General features: G+C 42.8%; 1 protein-coding gene across 5 annotated transcripts in view; it reads right to left on the bottom strand.

Annotated features, from left to right (window-relative positions):
* Window positions 1-17,172: 17,172 nt before the first annotated feature.
* LOC124010141 (dystrobrevin alpha-like) overlaps window positions 17,173-22,010 on the bottom strand; it is a 45,739-nt gene continuing 40,901 nt past the window's right edge. For 4 of the 5 annotated variants that reach the window (XM_046322511.1, XM_046322513.1, XM_046322512.1 and 1 more), the window contains 6 exons: window positions 19,924-20,083; window positions 19,736-19,825; window positions 19,541-19,640; window positions 19,297-19,426; window positions 19,143-19,181; window positions 17,173-18,969 (listed from right to left, as the gene is read on the bottom strand). In XM_046322511.1, coding sequence (XP_046178467.1) covers window positions 19,164-19,181; window positions 19,297-19,426; window positions 19,541-19,640; window positions 19,736-19,825; window positions 19,924-20,083 — 498 coding nt within the window. In that variant the 3' untranslated portion in view covers window positions 17,173-18,969; window positions 19,143-19,163. The remainder of the gene's footprint in view (window positions 18,970-19,142; window positions 19,182-19,296; window positions 19,427-19,540; window positions 19,641-19,735; window positions 19,826-19,923; window positions 20,084-22,010) is intronic. The other variant, XM_046322510.1, reaches the window with a different exon arrangement.

Raw genomic sequence — 22,010 nt, 5'->3', positions numbered from 1 at the left:
TGGTTTCAGGCCCCCAAAAAAACATTCACCAGAGCTGACTTGGTCAACTAATTTAATATATCAAAATATGTTAAACAAAACAAATGAGATATTCCCACAAGTGTGTGCAAGACATAAGGTCCACAGTTCCTAGGTACAAATTAAGCTCAATGAATCATCTCTATTAAGAATGCTTTTTAGTCATTTTTAGAATTTGTATGGTACCCAACTGGTTGGACCACTGCTTGTGTAGGAACAGCCTGGTTTCAAGACTAGATGTAACATAGTACATGTAAATCCGGGACACTCAAATTAGTAAGATTTGTTATGTTTGGTATGGTTACATAAGACAGAAGGATAAGGCAAAAACAAAAATGTTGGGTAATTAGTAACTTTGAAACTACTTGCTACTTTGCAACTGAACTCTGGACCCTGTCTTTCAAAGATAATTAGTAAAAATCCAAATAACTTCACAGATCTTCATGGTAAAGTGGTTAAACACCGTTTCCCATGCTTGTTCAATGAACCATGAAAACTTAGGACACTAAAGAGCCCTTTCTACTGACTCTGAAAAACACCAAAAGAAAGATGCCCAGGGTCCCTGCTCATCTGCGTGAACGTGCCTTAGGTGTGCTGGAAGGAGGCATGAGGACTGCAGATGTGGCCAGGGCAATAAATTGCAATGTCCGTACTGTGAGACGCCTAAGACAGCGCTACAGGGAGACAGGACGGACAGCTGATCATCCTCGCAGTGGCAGACCTCGTGTAACAACACCTGCACAGGATCAGTACATCCGAACATCACACCTACGGGACAGGTATAGGATGGCAACAACAACCCGCCGTTACACAAGGAACGCACAATCCCTCCTCAGTGCTTAAACTGTCTGCAATAGGCTGAGAAAGCCTGGACTGAGTGCTTGTAGGCCTTTTGTAAGGCAGGTCCTCACCAGACATCACCGGCAACAACGTCGCCTATGGGCACAAACCCACCATTGCTGGACCAGACAGGAATGACAAAAAGTGCTCTTCAGCGACCAGTCATGGTTTTGTCTCACCAGGGGTGATGGTCGGATATGCGTTTCTTGTCGAAGGAATGAGCGTTGATACATAGGCCTGTGTTCTGGAGTGGAATCGATTTGGAGGTGGAGGGTCCGTCATGGTCTGGGGCGGTGTGTCACAGCATCATCGGACTGAGCTTGTTGTCATTGTAGGCAATCTCAACGCTGTGCGTTACAGGAACGACATCCTGTAACGCACAGCATGACAATGCCACCAGCCATACTGCTCATTCTGTGCATGATTTCCTGCAAGACAGGAATGTCAGTGTTCTGCCATGGCCAGCGAAGAGCCCAGATCTCAATCCCATTGAGCACATCCTGGACCTGTTGGATCAGAGGGTGAGGGCTAGGACCATTCCCCCCAGAAATGTCCGGGAATTTGCAGGTGCCTGGTGGAAGAGTGAGGTAACATCTCACACCAAGAACTGGCAAATCTGGTGCAGTCCATGAGGAGGAGATGCACTGCAGTACTTAATGCATATGGTGGCCACATCAGATACAGATTGTTACTTTTGATTTTGACTTCCCCCCCTCCTTTGTTCAGGGACACATTACTTAATTTCTGTTAGTCACATGTCTGTGGAACTTGTTCAATTTATGTCTCAGTTGTTGAATCTTGTTATGTTCATACAAATATTTACACATGTTAAGTTTGCTGAAAAGAAACGCAGTTGACAGTGGGAGGACGTTTCTTTTTTTGCTGAGCTTACTTAGCATGTTACCTAACCCTTTAACCTAACTCCTAACCCTATAACCTGAAGCAGAACCTAGGCACCTAGCTAATGTTAGCGACACCATATTGGAATTTGTAACATATCATACATTTAGCAAATTCATGACATATTGTACAAACTGCAATTTGAAATATGTTGTATGAATTGCAATTCGTAACATATGTGAATTGTAATTTTCATAAACATTTACAAATTGTAATTCATAACATATCATATGAAATGAATGATGGACACCCACAAATTAATACATACATATGGTGTATCCTGCGTGTTTAGCCCTGTCCGGGGGTATCATCGGATGGGGCCACAGTGTCTCCTGACCCCTCCTGTCTCAGCCTCCAGTATTTATGCTGCAGTAGTTTATGTGTCGGGGGGCTAGTGTCAGTCTGTTATATCTGGAGTATTTATCCTGTCTTATCCTGTGTCCTGTGTGAATTTAAGTATGCTCTCTAGAATTCTCTCTTTCTCTCTTTCTTTCTCTATCTCAGAGGACCTGAGCCCTAGGACCATGCCTCAGGACTACCTGGCATAATGACCTGGCATGATCACTCCTTGTTGTTCTCAGTCCACCTGGCCGTGCTGCTCCAGTTTCAACTGTTTCTGCCTGCGGCTATGGAACCCTGACCTGTTCACTGTGATTACTATTATATGACCATGCTGGTCATTTATGAACATTTGAACATCTTGGTCATGTTCTGTTATAATCTCCACCCGGCACAGCCAGAAGAGGACTGGCCACCCCTCATAGCCTGGTTCCTCTCTAGGTTTCTTCCTAGGTTTTTCCTAGCCACCGTGCTTCTACACCTGCATTGCTTGCTGTTTGGGGTTTTAGGCTGGGTTTCTGTACAGCACTTTGATAAATCAGCTGACATAAGAAGGGCAATATAAATAAATTTGATTTGATATGAAACGTAACACATCATACCAATTGAAGTCCATTTCCCCCTCGTCACTTAGCCTACTGTTCTGACTTGGTGGTGCACCTGTAGTCTATAGCCTGTTCTAGAGAAATGTCATCATCGAATATTATAAGACCTTGCATTGTTTTCTTATATTCCCCCTTTATTTATCCTACAGGTCTGACTTGGTATTCAGGCAGAATACTGTAATACCAGTGCCCCCGCACATTGACTCTGTACCGCTACCCACTGTATATAGTCTCACTATTGTTATTTCACTGCTGCTCTTTAATTACTTGTTCCTATTATTTCTTATGCTTATTCATATTTTTTTAACTGCATTGTTGGTTAATGGCTTGTAAGTAAGCATTTCACCGTAAGGTCTACCTACACCTGTTATATTCGGCGCATGTGACTAATAAAATTGGATTTGATTTGAATTCTGTCGCTGTACATTTCAAAGGTGCTGAACGTATAGTTATTGACTATGTCTATCCTAGCTCGCTCATTAATGTCTTAGTGGAAATTACAGATGACCTCTTATTCGCTCGTCCTCCCCTTATAGTTTTTGCTATAGTTGTTACATCTCAATTGTCAGTAGAAACCACATTTGTTTAAGCAAGTCAGCCATATCAGCTATGTTTTTTTTCAAAAGGCAGTAAATTAGGCTGAATTAACTGTTTCGCTGCCAGACATGGCTCTGCTGATAGTCAGGTGAAGAAGTGGTAAGGATTAGTTCAAAGGTGCTGAAAAGAAAGCTCTGCTGTTGGGGCAGCTTTATGTAGGCCCTAACAGTTTGTGGGCATATTTGTCACCATAATAGTGCAATTAATTAATTGTTGTGTTGTGTAATGGCTTTGCTGGCATGCATCTAAAAAAATTTTGGGGAATTTGCCCCACCAAGATTTACATGCCAAAATCACTACTGGTTAGGGAATGGGTTAAGGTTAGGGTTAGGATTTAGGGTAGGTATGTCCCAAGGATTGTAGATAACACTAACATGACCTCGGATATAAACAGAGAGGAAGAGGAAGAGAAGCCCAACTCTGGGTAAAATCTGTCTCCTTCCAGCAGGTGACTCGTTGTTTTTTATTTTTTGTTTTTTATCTCACCTTTATTTAACCAGGTAGGCTAGTTGAGAACAAGTTCTCATTTGCAACTGCGACCTGGCCAATATACAGCATAGCAGTATGAACAGACAACACAGAGTTACAAATGGAGTAAACAATAAACAAGTCAATAACACAGTAGAAAAAAAGAGAGTCTATATACATTGTGTTATGCAGGTGAATGAGGACCCAAAAGCGACTAAACGGAAACAGAGTCTTTATTCCAGTTTTAAACAAAAGCGATAATCCTGGATATTATCTAGGTAAATGCAAAAACAGGAAAACTGAAATCCACTCGTCAGTAGAGAGGAACGACTGGAGACGCGACCACAGACTGCAGGTCGCTTCAGGAAGGCACCGGCCGTAGCTGACATTGACACCTGCTCACACGCAGCATCTGAAGAAGGTAAAAACACGACAGGGCGGAACAAGGACACAGAACTGCGAACATCAAAAAAGGATCCGACAAGGACAGAAGCGGAAAACAGAGGGAGAAATAGGGACTCTAATCAGAGGGCAAAATAGGGGACAGGTGTGAAAAGAGTAAATGAGGTAGTTAGGAGAATGAGGAACAGCTGGGAGCAGGAACGGAACGATAGAGAGAGAGAGCGAGAGAGGGAGAGAGGGAGGGGGAGAGAGAGGGATAGAAAGAGGGAAAGAACCTAATAAGACCAGCAGAGGGAAACGAATAGAAGGGAAGCACAGAGACAAGACATGATAATCAATGACAAAACATGACACATTGTGTGCAAAAGGCATGAGGAGGTAGGCAAATAATTACAATTTGGCAGATTAACACTGGAGTGATAAGTGATCAGATGGTCATGTACAGGTATAGATATTGGTGTGCAAAAGAGCAGAAAAGTAAATAAATAAAAACAGTATGGGGATGAGGTAGGTAAAATTGGGTAGGCTATTTACCGATAGACTATGTACAGCTGCAGTGATTGGTTAGCTGCTCAGATAGCAGATGTTTGAAGTTGGTGGGGGAGATAAAAGTCTCCAACTTCAGCGATTTTTGCAATTCGTTCCAGTCACAGGCAACAGAGAACTGGAACGAAAGGCGGCCAAATGAGGTGTTGGCTTAAGGGATGATCAGTGAGATACACCTGCTGGAGCGCGTGCTACGGATGGGTGTTGCTATCGTGACCAGTGAACTGAGATAAGACGGAGCGTTACCTAGCATGGACTTGTAGATGACCTGGAACCAGTGGGTCTGGCGACGAATATGTAGCGAGGGCCAGCCGACTAGAGCATACAGGTCGCAGTGGTGGGTGGTATAAGGTGCTTTAGTGACAAAATGGATGGCAATGTGATAAACTGCCTCCAGTTTGCTGAGTAGAGTGTTGGAAGCTATTTTGTAGATGCCGTCGCCGAAGTCGAGGATCGGTAGGATAGTCAGTTTTACTAGGGTAAGTTTGGCGGCGTGAGTGAAGGAGGCTTTGTTGCGGAATAGAAAGCCGACTCTAGATTTGATTTTCGATTGGAGATGTTTGATATGAGTCTGGAAGGAGAGTTTACAGTCTAGCCAGACACCTAGGTACTTATAGATGTCCACATATTCAAGGTCGGAACCATCCAGGGTGGTGATACTAGTCAGGCGTGCGGGTGCAGGCAGCGAATGGTTGAAAAGCATGCATTTGGTTTTACGAGCGTTTAAGAGCAGTTGGAGGCCACGGAAGGAGTGTTGTATGGCATTGAAGCTCGTTTGGAGGTTAGATAGCACAGTGTCCAAGGACGGGCCGGAGGTATATAGAATGGTGTCGTCTGCGTAGAGGTGGATCAGGGAATCGCCCGCAGCAAGAGCAACATCATTGATATATACAGAGAAAAGAGTCGGCCCGAGAATTGAACCCTGAGGCACCCCCATAGAGACTGCCAGAGGACCGGACAGCATGCCCTCCGATTTGACACACTGAACTCTGTCTGCAAAGTAGTTGGTGAACCAGGCAAGGCAGTCATCAGAAAATCCGAGGCTACTGAGTCTGCCGATAAGAATATGGTGATTGACAGAGTCGAAAGCCTTGGCAAGGTCGATGAAGACGGCTGCACAGTACTGTCTTTTATCGATGGCCGTTATGATATAGTTTAGTACCTTGAGCGTGGCTGAGGTGCACCCATGACCAGCTCTGACTTGGCTTTCGAAGACCTTAGATAGGCAGGGCAGGATGGATATAGGTCTGTAACAGTTTGGGTCCCCTTTGAAGAGGGGGATGACTGCGGCAGCTTTCCAGTCCTTGGGGATCTCAGGCGATATGAAAGAGAGGTTGAACAGGCTGGTAATAGGGGTTGCGACAATGGCGGCGGACAGTTTCAGAAATAGAGGGTCCAGATTGTCAAGCCCAGCTGATTTGTATGGGTCCAGGTTTTGCAGCTCTTTCAGAACATCTGCTATCTGGATTTGGGTAAAGGAGAACCTGGAGAGGGGCGAGTAGCTGCGGGGGGGGGCGGAGCTGTTGGCCGAGGTTGGAGTAGCGAAGGCGGAAGGCATGGCCAGCCGTTGAGAAATGCTTGTTGAAGTTTTTGATAATCATGGATTTATCAGTGGTGACCGTGTTACCTAGCCTCAGTGTAGTGGGCAGCTGGGAGGAGGTGCTCATGTTCTCCATGGACTTCACAGTGTCCCAGAACGTTTTGGAGTTGGAGCTACAGGATGCAAATTTCTGCCTGAAGAAGCTGGCCTTAGCTTTCCTGACTGACTGAGTGTATTGGTTCCTGACTTCCTTGAACAGTTGCATATCGCGGGGACTATTCCAATGCTATTGCAGTCCGCCACAGGATGTTTTTGTGCTGGTCGAGGACAGTCAGGTCTGGAGTAAACCAAGGGCTATATCTGTACTTAGTTCTGCATTTTTTGAACGGAGCATGCTTATCTAAGATGGTGAGGAAGTTACTTTTAAAGAATGACCAGGCATCCTCAACTGACGGGATGAGGTCAATGTCGTTCCAGGATACCCGGGCCAGGTCAATTAGAAAGGCCTGCTCACAGAAGTGTTTTAGGGAGCGTTTGACAGTGGTGAGGGGTGGTCGTTTAACTGTGGCTCCGTAGCGGATACAGGCAATGAGGCAGTGATCACTGAGATCCTGGTTGAAGACGGCGGAGGTGTATTTGGAGGGCCAGTTGGTCAGGATGACGTCTATGAGGGTGCCCTTGTTTACAGATTTAGGGTCGTACCTGGTGGGTTCCTTGATGATTTGTGTGAGATTGAGGGCATCTTAGATTGCTTAGATTGTAGGACTGCCGGGGTGTTAAGCATATCCCAGTTTAGGTCACCTAACAGAACAAACTCTGAAGCTAGATGGGGGGCGATCAATTCACAAATGGTGTCCAGGGCACAACTGTGAGCTGAGGTGGGTCAGTAGCAGGCAGCAACAGTGAGAGACTTATTTCTGGAGAGAGTAATTTTTAAGATTAGTAGTTCGAACTGTTTGGGTATGGAGCTGGAAAGTATGACATTACTTTGCAGGCTATCTCTGCAGTAGACTGCAACTCCTCCCCCTTTGGCAGTTCTATCTTGACGGAAAATGTTATAGTTGGGTGTGGAAATCTCAGAATCTTTGGTGGCCTTCCTGAGCCAGGTTTCGGCCAAGCAAGGAGTATGTATGGCTTATTTGCTACATGATATTTATTTGATTGAATAAAGTTTCGTAATGCTTAAATTGTTGCTAGTATAATATAAGTAGGACACGTGATGTCCCAGAAAGTTTGATAAACATCCCTTTATGTGGGAGTTGTCTAGAGATGGCTATGCATATCCATGGTGGCTAGTAGCATAGCATCTCTCTCCATTGAATACAGGCGGTTGATGTCAACAACCCTCATTGAAAATTCAAAAAAGGGAGGAGAGACATGCATCTTGTCAGTATGTCCATATTCTTCGATATAAAGTGTTTTTTTCTCAAAGTCTCCGAGATGTCATGTGTCCTACTTATATCAGTACACGCATAACAACCTAAGCATTAGGAAAAAGTATATTCGAGCAAATAAGCCATTACATTTTTTGTTGACCAAATTTGACACACTCATTGACTTCCATACATAATCTCCTCACTTGGTGAACTAACGCTAACCCTTTTTCTAACCTTAACCTAATTCTCCTAACTTGCTAGTTAAGTAAGTACTCCTAACCTGCTACAAAAAGTAAAACCTGTATCCCATCTGGTTAAAACCCTGTTGGTCTCTCGTGACAGACAATATTTGGTTCTGGGGGCTGAGATACTTGTTAAAAAAAATGTTTGTCCCTCTTTGGGTCTTGTCATTAAACCCACATAATGGAGAGTTCTGGTTGACAAGATGGCAGGTACGTCCCCGAATGGTTGTCGGACTTGGGGATGGAGTCAGGGGAAACCATAGAGGTCGGTAAGAAGGCAGGCAGGAAAAAAAAGACTATTGTCCATATTAAGAATAAATATGGAGTCCTGCAGGAAAAAAATGTAACATGACAAGAGTGAGGATGAATTAACTATGGTGGCATGTGCAGTGAAGACCGCCAAGTTCGAGCCTCGTCCTGATGGTGATAAAGATGTTTTTGCCCAGTGCGAGTGAGATGTTTGGAGAATATGGATCCTTGTCTTTTGGCTGATCCATATGTGGTGTCAGGTTGGGTGGAGAAGAGGTTTGGCAATGTTGGGTCAGTGAAAGTGACTCGAAGTTGAATCGTGTAGAATTTTTGCATTTCTGCCATCCAGAGGGAGCAAAAATTTGGGATTTTCTACACAATGCTTCTTATAAAAAGAAGAAGTGATGCAGTCAGTCTCTCCTCAACTCTTAGCCAAGAGAGACTGGCACAAAATGTATTTATATCAGCTCTCTGATTACAATGAAGAGCAAGACATGCTGCTCTGTTCGGGCCAGCTGCAGCTTAACTAGGATAGACCTCGCCCCATCTTTACAACCATTGAATCTATATGTTTTGACCATGACAGTTTACAATCTAAGGTAACACCAAGTAATTCATTTTCAATTTGTTCAACAGCCACACCATTCATTACCAGATTCAGCTGAGGTCTAGAACTTAGGGAACGATTTGTACCAAATATAATTATCTTAGTTTTAGAGATGTTCAGGACCAGTTTATTACTGGCCACCCTTTCCAAAACAGACTGCAACTCTTTGTTAAGGGTTTCAGCAACTTTATTCGTTGTGGTTGCTGATGCATATTTGGTTAAATCATCAGCATACATGGACACGCATGCTTTGTTCAATGCCAGTGGCAGGTCATTGATAAAAATAGAAAAGAGTAGAGAGCCTGGAGAGTTGCCCTGCAGTGCTTTACATGTTTGACATTAGAGAAGCTTCCATGAAATAAAACCCTTTGAATTCTATTAGATAGATAGCTCTGAATCCACAATATGGCAGAAGTTGAAAAGCCATAACTGTCACGTTCTGACCTTAGTTTATTTTTTGTCTTTGTTTTAGGTTGGTCAGGGCGTGAGTTGCGGTGGGTTGTCTATGTTCTTTTTTCTATGTTATATTTTCTACGTGTTTGGCCAAGTATGGTTCTCAATCAGAGGCAGGTGTCGTTCGTTGTCTCTGATTGAGAATCATACTTATGTAACGGATGTGAAACGGCTAGCTTAGTTAGCGGTGTGCGCTAAATAGCGTTTCAATCGGTTACGTCACTTGCTCTGAGACCTTGAAGTAGTAGTTCCCCTTGCTCTGCAAGGGCCGTGGCTTTTGTGGAGCGATGGGTAACGATGCTTCGTGAGTGACTGTTGTTGATGTGTGCAGACGGTCCCTGGTTCACGCCCGGGTATGGGCGAGGGGACGGTTTAAAATTATACGGTTACACTTAGGTAGCCTGTTTTCCCCATTTTAGTTGTGGGTGATTGTTTTCTGTTTTGTGTCTTCACCAGACAGGACTGTTTCGTTGTCGTTTCGTTCTTTCACTTTGTTGTTTTTTTATTCAGTGTTCAGTTGATTTATTAAATATTAACATGGACAATTACCACGCTGCGCATTGGTCCGATCTTGACTAATCTTCATCAGAGGAGGACGAATTATGTTACAATAACACATACATCTTTACCACTCTTGGGCAGGAATTACGTTGGCTCTGTAACATTCGTCGTCTTCCTCTGATGAGGAGTAAGAGAGGTCGGACCAATTTGTAGCGTGGTATGTGTCCATTTTAATAAGACAAACTGAACACTACACAAATACAAAATAACAAAGTGAAATGTGACAGGCTCCCTACAGGCCTGAGGACAAAAACTTTCCTCTAGGCTCAGATTAAAGATATGACAGATAAGAGTGGCTATAGAGTCAGCTACGATCCTCAGTAGCTTTCCATCTTTTATTTATTTATTTATTTCACCTTTATTTAACCAGGTAGGCAAGTTGAGAACAAGTTCTCATTTACAATTGCGACCTGGCCAAGATAAAGCAAAGCAGTTTGACACATACAACGACACAGAGTTACACATGGAGTAAAACAAACATACAGTCAATAATACAGTATAAACAAGTCTATATTCGATGTGAGCAAATGAGGTGAGAAAAGGGAGGTAAAGGCAAAAAAAGGCCATGGTGGCAAAGTAAATACAATATAGCAAGTAAAACACTGGAATGGTAGATTTGCAGTGGAAGAATGTGCAAAGTAGAAATGAAAATAATGGGGTGCAAAGGAGCAAAATAAATAAATAAATACAGTAGGGAAAGAGGTAGTTGTTTGGGCTAAATTATATATGGGCTATGTACAGGTGCAGTAATATGTGAGCTGCTCTGACAGTTGGTGCTTAAAACTAGTGAGGGAGATAAGTGTTTCCAGTTTCAGAGATTTTTGTAGTTCATTCCAGTCATTGGCAGCAGAGAACTGGAAGGAGAGGCGGCCAAAGAAATAATTGGTTTTGGGGGTGACCAGAGAGATATACCTGCTGGAGTGCGTGCTACAGGTGGGTGATGCTATGGTGACCAGCGAGCTGAGAAGGGGGGACTTTACCTAGCAGGGTCTTGTAGATGACATGGAGCCAGTGGGTTTGGCGACGAGTATGAAGCGAGGGCCAGCCAATGAGAGCGTACAGGTCGCAATGGTGGGTAGTATATGGGGCTTTGGTGACAAAACTGATTGCACTGTGATAGACTGCATGCAATTTGTTGAGTTGGGTATTGGAGGCTATTTTGTAAATGACATCGCCGAAGTCGAGGATTGGTAGGATGGTCAGTTTTACAAGGGTATGTTTGGCAGCATGAGTGAAGGATGCTTTGTTGCGAAGTAGGAAGCCAATTCTAGATTTAACTTTGGATTGGAGATGTTTGATGTGTGTCTGGAAGGAGAGTTTACAGTCTAACCAGACACCTAGGTATTTGTAGTTGTCCACGTATTCTAAATCAGAGCCGTCCAGAGTAGTGATGTTGGACAGGCGGGCAGGTGCAGGCAGCGATCGGTTGAAGAGCATGGATTTAGTTTTACTTGTATTTAAGAGCAATTGGAGGCCACGGAAGGAGAGTTGTATGGCATTGAATCTTGCCTGGAGGGTTGTTAACATAGTGTCCAAAGAGGGGCCAGAAGTATACAGAATGGTGTCGTCTGCGTAGAGGTGGATCCGAGACTCACCAGCAGCAAGAGCGACCTCATTGCTGTATACAGAGAAGAGAGTCAGTTCAAGAATTTAACCCTGTGGCAACCCCATAGAGACTGCCAGAGGTCCGGACAGCAGACCCTCCAATTTGACACACTGAACTCTATCAGAGAAGTAGTTGGTGAACCAGGCGAGGCAGTCATTTGAGAAACCAAGGCTGTCGAGTCTGCCGATGAGGATGTGGTGATTGATAGAGTTGAAAGCCTTGGCCAGATCAATGAATACGGCTGCACAGTAATGTTTCTTATTGATGGCGGTTAAGATATCGTTTAGGACCTTGAGCATGGCTGAGGTGCACCCATGACCAGCTCTGAAACCAGATTGCATAGCAGAGAAGGTATAATAATAATAATAATAATAATAAATAATGGTGAGGTATGGTGAGATTTGAAATGGTCGGTAATCTTTTTGTTGACTTGGCTTTCGAAGACCTTAGAAAGGCAGGGTAGGATAGATATAGGTCTGTAGCAGTTTGGGTCAAGAGTGTCCCCCTTTGAAGAGGGGGATGACCGCAGCTGCTTTCCAATCTTTGGGAATCTCAGACGACACGAAAGAGAGGTTGAACAGGCTAGTAATAGGGGTGGCAACAATTTAGGCAGATCATTTTAGAAAGAAAGGGTCCAGATTGTCTAGCCCGGCTGATTTGTAGGGGTCCAGATTTTGCAGCTCTTTCAGAACATCAGCTGACTGGATTTGGGAGAAGGAGAAATGGGGAATGCTTGGGTGAGTTGCTGTGGGGGGTGCAGTGCTTTGGGTAGGAGTAGCCAGGTGGAAAGCATGGCCAGCCGTAGAAAAATGCTTATTGAAATTCTCAATTATAGTGGACTTATCAGTGGTGACAGTGTTTCCTATCTTCAGTGCAGTGGGCAGCTGGGAGGAGGTGTTCTTATTCTCCATGGATTTTACAATGAGTTAGTGTTGCAGGAAGCAAATTTCTGCTTGAAAAAAGCTAGCCTTGGCTTTTCTAACTGCCTTTGTATAATGGTTTCAAGCTTCCCTGAACAGCTGCATATCATGGGGGCTGTTCGATGCTAATGCAGAACGCCATAGGATGTTTTTGTGTTGGTTAAGGGCAGTCAGGTCTGGGGAGAACCAAAGGCTATATCTGTTCCTGGTTCTACATTTCTTGAATGGGGCATGCTTATTTAAGATGGTTAGGAAGGCTTTTTTTTATAACCAGGCATCCTCTACTGACGGGATGAGATCAATATCCTTCCAGGATACCCCGGCCAGGTCGGTTAGAAAGGGCTGCTCACTGAAGTGTTTCAGGGAGCGTTTGACAGTGATGAGTGGAGGTCATTTGACTGCTGACCCATTACGGATGCAGGCAATGAGACAGTGATCGCTGAGATCTTGGTTGAAGACAGTAGAGGTGTATTTAGAGGGCAAGTTGGTTAGGATGATATCTATGAGGGTGCCTGTGTTTAAGGCTTTGGGGAGGTAACTGGTAGGTTCATTGATAATTTGTGTGAGATTGAGGGCATCAAGTTTAGATTGTAGGAGGGCGGGGGTGTTAAGCATGTTCCAGTTTAGGTCACCTAGCAGCACGAGCTCTGAAGATAGATGGGGGGAAATCAGTTCACATATGGTGTCCAGAGCACAGCTGGGGGCAGAGGGTGGTCTATAGCAGGCGGCAACGGTGAGAGACTTATTTTTAGAGAGGTGGATTTTTAAAAGTAGAAGTTCAAATTGTTTGGGTACAGACCAGGATAGTAGGACAGAACTCTGCAGGCTATCTTTGCAGTAGATTGCAACCCTTTGGCAGTTCTATCTTGTCTGAAAATGTTGTCGTTTGGGATGAAAATTTCAGAGTTTTTGGTGGTCTCCCTAAGCCAGGATTCAGACACAGCTAGAACATCCGGGTTTGCAGAGTGTGCTAAAGCAGTGAATAAAACAAATTTAGGGAGGAGGCTTCTAATGTTAACATGCATGAAACCAAGGCTATTACGGTTACAGAAGTCATCAAAAGAGAGCGCCTGGGGAATAGGAGTGGAGCTTGGCACTGCAGGGCCTGGATTCACCTCTACATCGCCAGAGGAACAGAGGAGGAGTAGGATAAGGGTACGGCTAAAAGCAATAAGAATTGTTCGTCTAGAACGTCTGGAACAGAGAGTAAAAGGAGGTTTCTGGGGGCGATAAAATTGCTTCAAGGTATAATGTACAGACAAAGGTATGGTAGGATGTGAATACAGTGGAGGTAAACCTAGGTATTGAGTGATGATGAGAGAGATATTGTCTCTAGAAACATCATTGAAACCAGGAGATGTCATCGCATGTGTGGGTGGTGGAACTAATAGGTTGGATAAGGTATAGTGAGCAGGACTAGAACCTCTACAGTGAAATAAGCCAATAAACACTAACCAGAACAGCAATGGACAAGGCATATTGACATTAAGGAGAGGCATGCTTAGTCGAGTGATCAAAAGGGTCCAGTGAGTAGTGAGGTTGGTTGGGGTCACGGCGATTTAGACAGCTCGCCGGGCCATTGGTAGCAAGCTAGCATAGGATGGAGGTCTGTTATTAGCCACCTCGTGCGTTTCCGTCGGTAGGATTAGTGGGGTTCCGTGTGGTAGAGAGGATGAATCCAATTCGCAAAAAAACCCAATAAATATAGTTATAGAGGCCCAATAATTTTTTAAAATAATAATTGTCCGATAGGTCTATTCAGATAGCAGATGGGTGTTCAGGTAACGTCGTGACGGAGGAGCCAGCCGGATAACTCCCTCGGGTAGATAACGTCGGTAGTCCAGTCGTGAAGGTCTGGACTACCAAGGGCTCCGCTTTGGCAGTAAAACGGGTCCTGATAGGTGATTGCCCAGGAGTGACTGATGGAACTCTTCAGCTGGCTAGCTCCGGAATAATTGATGTTTGCTCCGAAATCGACGAAAGCCGATAGTCACACGGATAGAAGCTAGCTAGCTGCGAGATCCAGGTATAAATGTCCAGAGTTAGCGGTTGAAATCCGGGGACATGGAGAGAAAAATAGGTCCAGTATATTCCGGTCCGAGCCGCGCCGTACAAAACTGGTGATAGATTTTCGAGCTAAAGGATAGCTGATGACCACAAACCGTGGTTAACTGAATACTAACGATTAGCCAGTAAAGAAGCTAACTAGCTTCTGATTAGCTTCAGGCTAGCTTCTGGATTAGCTTCTGGCTAGCTTCTGGTTAGCTTCTGGTTAGCTTCTATGGAGGATTACAGATTTGAGGTAAATAATACTTTCTTTAAAAAAATATATATAAATTGGTGAGATGGATTGCAGGAGAGTGTTTTGAAGATGAGTTTATAAAAAATATATATAAAAAGGTATGCGAAGAAAGTTGTAAATAGATATATATACGGGACACGACAAGATGAGGACAAAAGACGTCTGAACTGCTATGCCATCTTGGAGCGAATAATAATGAACATCTACATTTTCGATGCCAGGAGGTTTGTCATTATTGTTCGATAACGATCATTTTTCTACCTCTCCCACACTAACTTTACAAAAGTCAAACTTGAACTGCTTTTCTTTCTTATTTGTTTTTCTATGCATGAATACGAAGGCTCACTGTTCATTGTTGGAATTTCTTGCCTAAGTTTGCCCACTTGAAGTAATAATTCAAATAATTGGCAACATCAAATGGTTTTGTGATGAATAAGCCATCTGATTCGATGAAAGATGGAATTGAATTTGTCTTTCTGATCATGATTTAATTGAAATACTCTAAAGTTTTTTTCCCAGCATTCTTTATATCATTGATCTTGGCTTCATAATAGAGTTTCTTGTTCTTTTTGTTGAGTTTAGTCACATAATTTCTCAATTTGCAGTAAGTCAGCTAGTCAGATGTGCAGCCAGACTTATTAGCCACTCTTCTTACCCCCTCTTTCCACCATACAGTTTTTCAATTCCTCGTCAATCCACCATGCCTTAACAGTTCTAGCAGTCAATTTCTTAATAGGTGCATGTTTATCAATAATTGGAAGAAGCAATTGCATAAATTCATCAAGTGCAGCGTCTGGATGCTCCTTATTAATCACATTAGACCAACAAATATTTTTAACATCTCTTTCCACCATACAGACCAACAAATATTTTTAACATCATCCATGTAAGAGTCACAGCAAAATTGACTGGGGACAAGAACTGTGACATGTTTTTCTCTCCTGAGGCTCTGTCGAAAGGAGTGATAACTGGACTGGCATTAAGTGTTGAGGAGGGTTTGGTGAAGTTGATGATGAAGTTGAAGACTCCCGGTGTCTGTGACAACCACCTTTTGGTGCGCCACAGACCCGGTGGAGAGTATGGTGAAACAGAGAAGACACTGCCTGTACTACTGAATATTGATGCAGAGTTTTTTACCAGATAAAGTCAAGTTAGGATGTGCGAGTTATCCCGTGAGAGATTTTGTCCCAAACCCATTACGGTGTTTTAGATGTCAAGCTTATGGTGTTGGCAGCAGTCTGTAGGAGGGAGATTTCTAGATGTGAGAAGTGTGTAGGAGGACAGGAGGCAAAGGAATTTGTAGTAACGGTGGAAAAAGTTGTGTGTGTAAACTGTAGGGTTACGCATGGTGTTGGAGATCAGAGGTGTCCGTTGAGACAAAGACATGTTGAGGTTACCAGGATCAAAGTAGTGCAGAAGGTGTGGTATGCTGAGGCAGTGTTGAGAGTAGTCGAGGAAGATTGGTCCAGGGTGAGAGATCCTAAGAGGATCCCCTGTGAGTAGGCCGATGTCAATAGAGAGTGATAGGAATAAAATATGCTTCAGTAAGGTTGGTATTTTTGGCGTTCATGGCCAATCAGAGGATAGAAGTTGTGATGGCAGCTGCGGAGAAGTACTTGGGTGTATGAGATTTTACTGCAGAAGAGTTACAAGGTGTTTTGAACGATAGTGTCCCATCCTCCCAGGCTGTTGGTCTGATGTAGGATCAGATAGAGCCAAAGTAGTGGAATAGTGATGAGGTTTTAATGGGTGTAGGGTTAGTTGGTAGGGCATCTTTTTCACAAAGTGTAATGAATTCATTCTCCAGAATAGTTAGGCTGATATACAGCCAAGAAAGCAGGAGGAGTGATGCACCTATAACATTTGTTTGCGGACCGCCATAATACCAAAGAAGAAGAATATACTTGTTGAACAGCAGGGGGCACTCAAGTCCTACCTAGAGGGAGGAAGACAGAACAATGGAGTGGCATGTCAAGCAAGAGCAGGAGAGCAGAAACAGAGGACAGAGCAGGCAAAGCAATGAAACGATGGTGTCAAGTTCATAAATAAGTTAGGAGCAAGAAAGCATGAAATGTCATTAGCATTTAAGATTACCTTGGCTGAAATGCTTCGGCAAAGACCTTTTCTTTGGCCCAAGGGGTTATTTGACATACTTTCAGACGTTCAGTACCCGGCTGCTGCGTTCAAGTTTTCTACTGATATAAATTCTTAGGGAATCATGTCAACTTGAAGGCTACTTCTGAATTCGACAGAGACCCTATCTTATTGACAGTAGCCAAGGGATACACCTACAATTTGTGTGAGGTTATACACATGTAGTGATCCTATCTAGCAATGGTTGTCTGCTCTTTTGTTCTAACTGGGAGGGTGTGTGATGAATTAAATGCAGTGAGCTAGAAGCATTGAACTAGTGGCAGATAATAAATTGTGGGGCAGTAAAGCAAACCTATGGGAATTCATAGTGCTATCCTGGAATCCAAACTGATATTCTCAGTTTCATCATTGTTTCAAACAGATATCAGTTTGGATTCCAGGCTACGTAGGTGCCTTTTATAAGCAATGGATAAAAAGAAGAGAAATAGCTCATAGGCAACAACATTATCATGTTGTGTCAATTTGTTTATTATGCATCATCACCACCATGCAAAATCACTTATACGAACTAGCATAAAAATCATACCAGATATATTTCACACATTTATTGGCTTGCACCACATATTTTAAAGTGACTGGGTAACATTTACACACAATGAGCTTGGTTACCAAGTGTGTGACTGTGGGTGTATGTTTGTGAGAGATTTGTGTGTGAGTGAGTATAAGAACGCTAATAATTTGGTCAGAACATTTAAATGACAATGCAACTTCAAAATCTATGGTAAAACAGAAGATATCGATTCTAAAACATGGTAAACAAACAATGTCCTCTGTTCTTGCAAGTGTAAACCTTAGAATCTGGAGTGTTATAAACAAGGTTGTCCGTTATATGTACTGTACTGTCCATTCTATCTACTATGTACTGTCTACGTACTGTATTCCCTACTCCAATTTCATTTATGTCGTCACATCTTCAAACCTCAAGCAGCTAGTAATAAAATAAAATCAACTATAACTCTTAATCAAAGTATAGCTATTAGTTAACAAAATCCTTCAGTAGACAATATCACTTTCCAGCATTAGATGTATCATAGGTTCAGCTTCTTTGTCTTATACTGTCTGATTCTCTTAGTATCACCTAACGGCTTAATACTCCAGGTGGAATTAAATAAAATTTGCAAATGTGGCATACACAACATGCAGAAGAGGGCAAATAACATTGTTCCTCTTCTGCAGTTGTATTACGTAATACAGTACTATTAACTACTAGGCAATACTTGTGGGTGAAATAAACAAAGTGATTTTGACAGTGAATATAAATGTATCAGTGGCTGGAACAATGTTAGCTACAGTACATGCTGCATTGAAGGTCTGACTGTACCCCATCCAAATGTGAGCTAAGCTAACCAGCTAAGGCAAATAAAATAAACTATCTGACAAGCCACTCAATCAAAAAGCTAAACAGTCAAACAACAAACACAAAAGCGATACAACACCAGTATCATTCGACTGATGGGCCAACCAGGTCATAGCCTCAGTTTACACATATACCAAGTTTACTATTTGGTTTAAAAAGCAATCTCACCAGCAATACACCTACAGCAGGGGTGTCAAACATACCGGCCGGCCCGCAGGTCGGAGGGAGTCCAATCTGGCCCGTGGGTGGTTGGAGTAAAAATATACTTTAAAATGAAGAAAAAAAGGACTAAAATCTAATCACAACTGTGTAGAAATGATATTGGACCTATACTCATAGTTTATTGACAGTCCAGCTCGCTAATAAACTCTAAACAGAGAGCATAGAAAATTCCCAAAATGATAGATAGAGGACAATTTTTTGCAAATTTTGACAGCAAGGAAATATTTTAAACAATTCAGTGCGACCCTCCGGAACTCGTTGAAGACCGAATGTGGCCCCAGGGAAAAATGAACTACAGCACATACTTGCACAATTCTTCAACAACTCATACCCCAAAATAATATGATTAAAAATCAAATAATTCTCAACAAAGTTATTCGATTTTATGGCACCGGTGGTATAATAGATAGCTGTTTTGTTTAATAATCCATCCATATCGGTTCACAGTATTCACTTAAAAATGCTGTTGGTTTAAAAAATAGATCTTTACATAATATGTTGGATTTAGCAGTGTCATAACTTTGATCCTTCCTCCTTGTCACTTGTTTTTTAGTTTGACTTGCATGCATGTGGACCATCATCTCTCCACAGCCTTCTCTACATGCCTTCTCTTCTCATCCATCTTCCAGTGGTTTTCTACTTTTGTGGCTTTTCATATTGCTTACCTGTTGAGAGGACAGGGAGTTAAATACTCTGCCCATTTGTACTGGAATATAGCGTAGTGAGAAAAAATATATTCCAGACAGTGAATGAAATAAACACAGAAGATGAATAGTTATTTTTGTGCAGTGAACATCAAATGGTAAGAACATGTCAAAAAATGAATTAGTCGTCTTACCAGGAGACTTGTTAAACAAGATCATTGCTGCAAAGTCACCTGTACCGCACCAAGAAAACAACCAAAATGAAGTGAGAAGAATTCAAGGAATTTAAAAGGAATGTGTTTTGAAATGCACTTATTTTCCATAATAATAACTCAAACCATAGGTCACCATATGGGGTTTATCTTGCTCCCGTCTGTGTTTTAGTAGTTCCCCCATCTTCAGCTCATCCTCCAGCACCTGAACCAAGTCGTTCTCATAGTACTCCTCCTCAACTCCACCAGGGTTCCTGCCACCAAGACTATGTAGGTAAATCCAACATTACCATACTGCAATCTACTGTATATAATTTTGAGCTTTTATAGAGATTCATAAAGCATATCTACACACTGTGCATACTTCATACTGTAGTTACCGTGGTTTAGTGGTCATCTGTGCTAGAAGATCGGAAGTGGGAGAGGAGAACAGTCCATCCGTCTGAGAGTCCATGTTGCTCTCTGATTGACTTCCAGCCTCTGGAGAAGACAAAACACACGCAGCTTTAAAATGCTCGGAGGATATGAAAGGTATATTTTCAAACGTCAGAGACACAGTGAGACCATAGTATCACCTGAATTGAGCTCTTTAACCAATGAAGACATGGTGTTGGTGATGGAGTCAGCTGCAACAAGGAGGTCATTTCTCAAGTTCCTCCTGGGGCCTGGAGATAGAACCGAGGCTGGTACAAACACTGGCATTCCAGAACCTGAGGAGGCTACTGCACTCCTAACTGTAAAGGTGTGTGAGTGTGTGTATTACCCTGAGCGAAGGCCTCCTGCACGTCCCCTCCCACACCCATGAGTGAGTCCTGAGGGGTGTGAGTGGGTGTGGTGCCGGCAGACTCTGACTGGGTTGGCATGGGGATGGACCGACTGACTGTGTGGCTGGGAGACGAGCGGGGGGAGCCAGGTCCCTGAGTCTGAAACAGGAAACAGGAAGCATTGGTTAGCGTGACTCTAGGTGTCACTTCCTGTCACTGTTTCAGTAGTAGCAGTAGTACATCAGTGCAGTGACAACCAGTGATCATCCACATTGATCTATCTAATGTATGTGGAGCTATTTCTATACTGAATAACTCAGTTATTAGGATTCTCATTAGCTACAGCAGCTACTCTTCCGGTGGTACACATACATGACGAAGTACAGAACAGTAATAGATAAGAAGAACATAAGATATTACATTAAATATAAAATAGGGGCATCCCGAGTGGTGCAGCGGTCTAAGGCACTACATCTCAGTGTTGTGAGTCCTATAGGGCGGCACACAATTGGCCCAGTGTCGTCCGGGTTAGAAGAGGGTTTGCCCGGGGGGGGGCTTTACTTGGCTCATCGTACTCTAGCGACTCCTTGTGGCAGGCCGGGCTACTGCGAGCTGACCTCGGTCATCGGTTGAAAGGTGTTTCCTCTGACACATTGATGTAGCTGGCTTCTGGGTTAAGCGAGCGGGTGTCAAGAAGCGCGGCTTGGCGGGTCATGTTTTGGAGGACACATGACTCAACCTTTGCCTCTCCCAAGCCAGTTGGGGACTTGCATTGATGAGACAAGATCGTAAAAAAATATGAGTTATATATAGGAAAGACAACTAGAGACAACAAACATGCTATTTACACCCTATTCATATATATTAATATTATTATATACAGTACAGTTAAATTAGATCTTTAGAAAGAGGAGAAGCACTGTGGTACAATATGTTTTGTATCTGTTTTTTAAAGATAAACATCTGGTGGCAGAGTATTACATGATGACATGGCTCCATACAAAACAAAATCTGTTTTTGGTTTGGGTATCGTGAAGAAACCCATAGTGGCATGTCTGGTGGGATATGTATGTCTGTTCAAAGTGTATGCAAAAAGATGATTTAATAAGTGGTTAGCTATTTTCAACACACAAATGATTCTTAAAAAGACTAGAAGAGAAGTCGTCAATTTCTCCTCAACCATGAAAGACTATCATGCATGTTGTTGATGTTAGCTCAGTGTGTGAAGTTAAGGGTAAGGCGTGTTGCTTTGTTTTGAACCAGCTGCAGCTTTGCGAGGTCTTTCTTTGCTGCACCAGACCATATGGACAGTAATCAAGATCGGACAAGATTAAAGCCTGAACAACTAGTACAGTTGATCTTTGTGTCATAAACTCAAAGCATCTTTTAATAACAGACATACCTCTACCTCTTCACAATAACTTTGTCAATATGACTTGACCCTGATAACTGACCATCCAATATTACTCATAGGAGTTCAGCTGCTTTGAACCAAATACAATGCTTTTGGTTTTAGATGTATGTAAGACCAGTTTATTGTTAATTACCCATTCTGACACCGACTATAACTCCTAAGAGTCTCATTGAGCTCACTGGCTGTAGGTGCTGATGTGTGGAGTGTGCAATCATCAGCATATATAGTCATTTTGGCTTCTTGTAAGACAAGTGGCAAATCATTTGTAAAAAATAGAGTAGAGTAACGGCCCAAGGGAACTGCCCTGAGGGATACCACACTGTACATATCTGACATTCGAGAAGCTTCCATTGAAGAATACTCTCTGTAAATGTAGTTCTGTTGGATAAGTAACTCTCCAACCATGTGATGGCAGGTGAAGTAAAGCCATAACAAGTTAACTTTTTCAATAATGAATTATGATCAATAACATCAAAGGCTGCACTGAAATGTTACACTACAGCTCCAACTATAATCTTATTATCAGAGTCAGTGCAGAGCAGTACAAGTTGAGTGCACTTCCTTATATGCATGTTGAAAGTCAGTAGTTAACTTAACAAAAAAATAGCACTGTATTTGTTCAAACACAATTCTCTCCATCTGTTTACTAAGAACAGGCAGCAAACTGATTGG

The sequence above is a fragment of the Oncorhynchus gorbuscha genome, linkage group LG22, assembly GCF_021184085.1.
Source record: "Oncorhynchus gorbuscha isolate QuinsamMale2020 ecotype Even-year linkage group LG22, OgorEven_v1.0, whole genome shotgun sequence".
Lineage (NCBI taxonomy): Eukaryota > Metazoa > Chordata > Actinopteri > Salmoniformes > Salmonidae > Oncorhynchus > Oncorhynchus gorbuscha.
Note: the sequence above shows the minus strand (reverse complement) of the source record. Positions and strands in the feature narration are given on the sequence as shown.